We start from the raw sequence: 7,961 nt of genomic DNA, 5'->3' as shown, positions 1-7,961 counted from the left end.
TCGTCATCATAGTCGTCATCATCGTCTTCGGTGTCCTCATCCTCAACACGGCACTCCTCCTCCTCGTCACCACCAGCCTCCTCCTGCACCGTCAGTCTCTTGTGGAGCGTCACGGTGACCGTAGGAGCGCTGAGCACAGCTGAGAGACACACAGAGACACACAGAGATACAAAGAGAGACACTCAGAGACACACAGAGACACTCACACAGAGACACTCAGAGACACACAGAGACACACAGAGAGACACTCACACAGAGACACTCACACAGAGACAGACAGAGAGACACTCACACAGAGACACTCAGAGACACACACTCACAGAGACACTCACACAGAGACACACACACACAGAGACACACACACACACAGACACACACACACAGAGACACACAGAGACACACAGAGACACACACACACAGAAACATACGCAAAGAGACACTCACACACAGAGACACTCATAGACACACAGAGACACACACACACAGACACTCACACAGAGACACTCACACAGAGACACACACACACAGAGACACACACAAAGAGACACTCACACAGAGACACACACACACAGAGAGACACACAAAGAGACACTCACACATAGAGACACACACAGACACACAGAGACACACACAGACACGCACACACAGAGACTCTCCCACAGAGACAATACACAGAGACACTCACACACAGAGACACTCATAGACACACAGAGACACACACACACACACAGACACTCACACAGAGACACTCACACAGAGACACACACACACAGAGACACACACAAAGAGACACTCACACAGAGACACACACACACAGAGAGACACACAAAGAGACACTCACACATAGAGACACACACAGACACACAGAGACACACACAGACACGCACACACAGAGACTCTCCCACAGAGACAATACACAGAGACATTCACACACAGAGACACTCACAGAGACACTCACACAGAGACACTCAGAGACACACACACACAGAGACACACACACAGAGACACACAGAGACACACACAGAGACACACACACACAGAGACACACAGAGACACACACACACAGAAACACACGCAAAGAGACACTCACACACAGAGACACTCACAGACACACAGAGACACACACACAGAGACACACACAGACACGCAAACACAGAGACTCTCCCACAGAGACAATACACAGAGACATTCACACACAGAGACACTCACAGAGACACTCACACAGAGACACTCAGAGACACACACACACAGAGACACACACACAGAGACACACAGACACACACACACACACAGACACACACACAGAGACATACACACAGAGACACACACAGAGACACACACAGAGACACACACACAGACACACACGGAGGCACACACACAGAGACACACACACAGAGACACACACACACAGAGACACACACACAGAGACACACACAGACACACACACACACAGACACACAGTGACACACACACACAGAGACACACACAAAGAGACACTCACACACAGAGACACTCACAGACACACAGAGACACACACACACACACACAGAGACACTCACACAGAGACACTCACACAGAGACACACACAGAGACACACACAAAGAGACACTCACACATAGAGACACTCACACAGAGACACTCACACAGAGACACACACACACAGAGACACACACAAAGAGACACTCACACATAGAGACACTCACACAGAGACACACACACACAGAGAGACACACAAAGAGACAATCACACATAGAGACACACACAGACACACAGAGACACACACAGACACGCACACACAGAGACTCTCCCACAGAGACAATACACAGAGACATTCACACACAGAGACACTCACAGAGACACTCACACAGAGACACTCAGAGACACACACACACAGAGACACACACACAGAGACACACAGAGATACACACACACACAGAGACACACACACAGAGACACACACACAGAGACACACAGAGACACACACACACAGAAACACACGCAAAGAGACACTCACACACAGAGACACTCACAGACACACAGAGACACACACACACAGAGACACTCACACAGAGACACTCACACAGAGACACACACACACAGAGACACACACAAAGAGACACTCACACAGAGACACACACACACAGAGAGACACACAAAGAGACACTCACACATAGAGACACACACAGACACACAGAGACACACACAGACACGCACACACAGAGACTCTCCCACAGAGACAATACACAGAGACATTCACACACAGAGACACTCACAGAGACACTCACACAGAGACACTCAGAGACACACACACACAGAGACACACACACAGAGACACACAGAGACACACACAGAGACACACACACACAGAGACACACAGAGACACACACACACAGAAACACACGCAAAGAGACACTCACACACAGAGACACTCACAGACACACAGAGACACACACACACAGAGACACACAGAGACACACACACACAGAAACACACGCAAAGAGACACTCACACACAGAGACACTCACAGACACACAGAGACACACACACAGAGACACACACAGACACGCAAACACAGAGACTCTCCCACAGAGACAATACACAGAGACATTCACACACAGAGACACTCACAGAGACACTCACACAGAGACACTCAGAGACACACACACACAGAGACACACACACAGAGACACACAGAGACACACACACACACAGACACACACACAGAGACATACACACAGAGACACACACAGAGACACACACAGAGACACACACAGACACGCACACACAGAGACTCTCCCACAGAGACAATACACAGAGACATTCACACACAGAGACACTCACAGAGACACTCACAGAGACACTCACACAGAGACACTCAGAGACACACACACACAGAGACACACACACAGAGACACACAGAGACACACACAGAGACACACACACACAGAGACACACAGAGACACACACACACAGAAACACACGCAAAGAGACACTCACACACAGAGACACTCACAGACACACAGAGACACACACACAGAGACACACACAGACACGCAAACACAGAGACTCTCCCACAGAGACAATACACAGAGACATTCACACACAGAGACACTCACAGAGACACTCACACAGAGACACTCAGAGACACACACACACAGAGATACACACACACAGAGACACACAGACACACACACACACACAGACACACACACAGAGACATACACACAGAGACACACACAGAGACACACACAGAGACACACACACAGACACACACGGAGGCACACACACAGAGACACACACACAGAGACACACACACAGAGACACACACACAGAGACACACACAGACACACACACACACAGACACACAGTGACACACACACACAGAGACACACACAAAGAGACACTCACACACAGAGACACTCACAGACACACAGAGACACACACACACACACACAGAGACACTCACACAGAGACACTCACACAGAGACACACACAGAGACACACACAAAGAGACACTCACACATAGAGACACTCACACAGAGACACACACACAGACACACAAAGAGACACTCACACATAGAGACACACACGGACACACAGAGACACACACAGACACGCACAGAGACTCTCCCACAGAGACAATACACAGAGACATTCACACACAGAGACACTCACACAGAGACACTCACACAGAGACACACACACACAGAGACACACACAAAGAGACACTCACACATAGAGACACTCACACAGAGACACACACACACAGAGAGACACACAAAGAGACAATCACACATAGAGACACACACAGACACACAGAGACACACACAGACACGCACACACAGAGACTCTCCCACAGAGACAATACACAGAGACATTCACACACAGAGACACTCACAGAGACACTCACACAGAGACACTCAGAGACACACACACACAGAGACACACACACAGAGACACACAGAGATACACACACACACAGAGACACACACACAGAGACACACACACAGAGACACACAGAGACACACACACACAGAAACACAAGCAAAGAGACACTCACACACAGAGACACTCACAGACACACAGAGACACACACAGACACACAGACACGCACACACAGAGACTCTCCCACAGAGACAATACACAGAGACATTCACACACAGAGACACTCACAGAGACATACACACAGAGACACACACAGAGACACACACAGAGACACACACACAGACACACACGGAGGCACACACACAGAGACACACACACAGAGACACACACAGAGACACACACACAGAGACACACACAGAGACACACACACACACAGACACACAGTGACACACACACACAGAGACACACACAAAGAGACACTCACACACAGAGACACTCACACAGAGACACTCACACAGAGACACACACACACACAGAGACACACACAAAGAGACACTCACACATAGAGACACTCACACAGAGACACACACACAGACACACAAAGAGACACTCACACATAGAGACACACACGGACACACAGAGACACACACAGACACGCACAGAGACTCTCCCACAGAGACAATACACAGAGACATTCACACACAGAGACACTCACAAAGAGACACACACAGAGACACTCACACAGAGACATTCACACACAGAGACACACTCACACAGAGACACTCACACACAGACACGTACACACAGACACAGACACACACAAAGACACAGACACACACAAAGAGACAATCACACACAGAGACATAGACACACACACAGAGACACAGAGACACTCACATACAGACACTCTACACACAGACATACACACACACAGAGACAGAGACACACAGACACACACACAGACACACACACACACACAGCGACACACACAAAGAGACACTCACACAGAGACACTCACACAGAGACACACACACACAGAGACACACACAAAGAGACACTCACACATAGAGACACTCACACAGAGACACACACACAGACACACAAAGAGACACTCACACATAGAGACACACACAGAGACACACACAGACACGCACAGAGACTCTCCCACAGAGACAACACACAGAGACATTCACACACAGAGACACTCACACAGAGACACACACAGAGACACTCACACAGAGACACTCACACACAGACACATACACACAGACACAGACACACACAAAGACACAGACACACACAAAGAGACACTCACACACAGAGACACTCACACAGAGACACTGACACACAGAGACACACACAGACACACATACACACAGGCAGCCACACACAGAGACATAGACACACACACAGAGACACAGAGACACTCACATACAGACACTCTACACACAGACATACACACACACAGAGACAGAGACACACAGACACACACACAGACACACACACACACAGACACACACACACACACAGACACACACACACACATACACACAGACAGACACACACAGAGACACTCAAACAGAGAGACTCATACACACAGACACACACACACAGAGACACACACACAGACACACATACATACACACAGAGACACACAGACACGCACACAGAGACACACACATAGACAAAGCCACTGACTTGTCTCCAAGGGTAAGACCTCAACCACGACCCAGGGCAAGGAGATTGGTGAGGCCCCCGGTGATGACGATGAAACGGTGGCTCTGACGCGCAGCTGATAGCGGTCACCGGGATGCCGCAGAGCTGAGGAGACATCGCACCGAGTCTCTGTTGTTGCAGCGCAGACGGTCCGCCAGTGGGCTCGTCCATAGCTGCACAGACAGAGACACGGGGAGGAGGTGGTGAGGAGTGGGTGGGTGAGTGGGTGGGTGGGTGAGTGAGTGGGTGAGTGAATGAGCAAGCGGGTGAGTGGGCGAGTGAGAGAGTGGGTGAGTGAGTCAGTGAGTGAGTGGGTGGGTGAGTGAGTGAGTGAGAGAGTGGGTGGGTGAGTAAGTGGGTGAGTGAGTGAGTGGTGGAGTGAGTGGATGGGTGAGTGAGTGGGTGGGTGAGTGAGTGAGTGGCTGAGTGAGTGGGTGAGTGAGACAGTGGGTGGGTGAGTAAGTGGGTGAGTGAGTGCGTTAGTCAGTGAGTGAGTGGGTGGGTGAGTTGATGGGTGAGTGAGTGAGTGAGGAAGCGGGTGAGTGGGCGAGTGAGAGAGTGGGTGGGTGAGTAAGTGGGTGAATGAGTGCGTTAGTGAGTGAGTGGGTGGGTGAGTTGATGGGTGAGTGAGTGGGTGGGTGAGTGGGTGAGTGAGTGGGTGAGTGAGTGGCTGGGTGAGTGAGTGAGCGACCATCTCACAGTTTGCTCTCCACTCTGTAGGTGACGCTGCTGGTGGCGGGGTTCACGTCAGCTGGTTCCCAGCGGAGTTGTGTCAGCAGGTCTCGAGACTCCACGCGCACATTCAGTGGGGAAGCCGGGGCTGGGGAGATGGGCAAACGGCACTCAGTGTGCGCTAACCACTGCACCACCGCTCCCCACACTCACACACAGTGCGCTAACCACTGCACCACCGCTCCCCACACACTCACAGTGCGCTAACCACTGCACCACCGCTCCCCACACACTCACACACACAGTGCGCTAACCACTGCACCACCGCTCCCCACACACTCACAGTGCGCTAACCACTGCACCACCGCTCCCCACACTCACACACAGTGCGTTAACCACTGCACCACCGCTCCCCACACAAACACAGTGCGCTAACCACTGCACCACCGCTCCCCACACACACACACACAGTGCGCTAACCACTGCACCACCGCTCCCCACACTCACACACAGTGCGCTAACCACTGCACCACCGCTCCCCACACACACACAAAGAGCGCTAACCACTGCACCACCGCTCCCCACACTCACAGTGCGCTAACCACTGCACCACCGCTCCCCACACACACAGTGCGCTAACCACTGCACCACCGCTCCCCACACTCACACAGTGCGCTAACCACTGCACTACCGCTCCCCACACTCACACACACAGTGCGCTAACCACTGCACCACCGCTCCCCACACACTCACTCACACAGTGCGCTAACCACTGCACCACCGCTCCCCACACTCACTCACACAGTGCGCTAACCACTGCACCACCGCTCCCCACACACTCACTCACACAGTGCGCTAACCACTGCACCACCGCTCCCCACGTCCACCACAACCTGGCACCCGATGTATCGACCGGCTCGGCTCACCGTGGCTGCTGCACCACGTGACGAGGTGGAGGAGCAGGAGGAAGAGTAGGCCAAGTCTAGAGACGAGTTGACGCATCGCCATGGAGCGATCTTTAGTCACGTGGAGAGAAATTCGATTCCCGGTTCGATTAACTATACTCGCATCGATTCTTAATGGGATAACATTAGGAATCGATTATTGTAGAGTAACGGATGCATAGAGTCGATTTCATTTGGGATAACATGGGAATCGATATACGGTTGATTAAGCTAATTAAATCGATTTCCGTTCGGATAACATGAGAATTAAGCCGTCGAAAATGAATCTTAATGAATCGATTCCTACTTTGATTACATGAGAATTGAACATGATCGACTATCGTGTGTGGGTGTGATGCCCACCTGTGTGTGTACCTGTGTGTGTGTACCTGTGTGTGTGTACCTGTGTGTGTACCTGTGTGTGTGTACCTGTGTGTGTGCACCTGTGTGTGTACCTGTGTGTGTGTACCTGTGTGTGTGTACCTGTGTGATGCCCACCTGTGTGTGTACCTGTGTGTGTGTACCTGTGTGTGTGTGTGCACCTGTGTGTGTACCTGTGTGTGTACCTGTGTGTGTGTACCTGTGTGTGTGCCTGTGTGTGTGTGTATCTGTGTGTGTGTACCTGTGTGTGTACCTGTGTGTGTGTACCTGTGTGTGTGTACCTGTGTGTGTGTGTACCTGTGTGTGCCTGTGTGTGTACCTGTGTGTGTACCTGTGTATGTGTGTACCTGTGTGTGTGTACCT

At 51.1% G+C, this 7,961-nt stretch overlaps 1 protein-coding gene across 3 annotated transcripts in view; it reads right to left on the bottom strand.

The window, feature by feature from the left end:
- The window catches only part of LOC142915350 (uncharacterized), a 17,672-nt gene extending 10,338 nt beyond the window's left edge, over window positions 1–7,334 (bottom strand). For all 3 annotated transcript variants that reach the window (XM_076061186.1, XM_076061187.1, XM_076061188.1), the window contains exons 1-4: window positions 7,200–7,334; window positions 6,301–6,421; window positions 5,584–5,774; window positions 1–139 (exon numbers count right to left, since the gene is read on the bottom strand). The exon at window positions 1–139 is cut by the window's left edge and continues 346 nt beyond it. In XM_076061186.1, the coding sequence (XP_075917301.1) occupies window positions 1–139; window positions 5,584–5,774; window positions 6,301–6,421; window positions 7,200–7,281 (533 nt within the window). In that variant the 5' untranslated portion in view covers window positions 7,282–7,334. The remainder of the gene's footprint in view (window positions 140–5,583; window positions 5,775–6,300; window positions 6,422–7,199) is intronic.
- Between the last annotated feature and the right edge of the window lie 627 nt (window positions 7,335–7,961).

This window comes from Petromyzon marinus, unplaced genomic scaffold, assembly GCF_048934315.1.
Source record: "Petromyzon marinus isolate PM22_M1 ecotype Great Lakes invasive population unplaced genomic scaffold, UKy_Petmar_22M1.pri1.0 PM_G_Scaffold_3, whole genome shotgun sequence".
In the NCBI taxonomy this organism is placed as follows: domain Eukaryota; kingdom Metazoa; phylum Chordata; class Hyperoartia; order Petromyzontiformes; family Petromyzontidae; genus Petromyzon; species Petromyzon marinus.
Note: the sequence above shows the minus strand (reverse complement) of the source record. Positions and strands in the feature narration are given on the sequence as shown.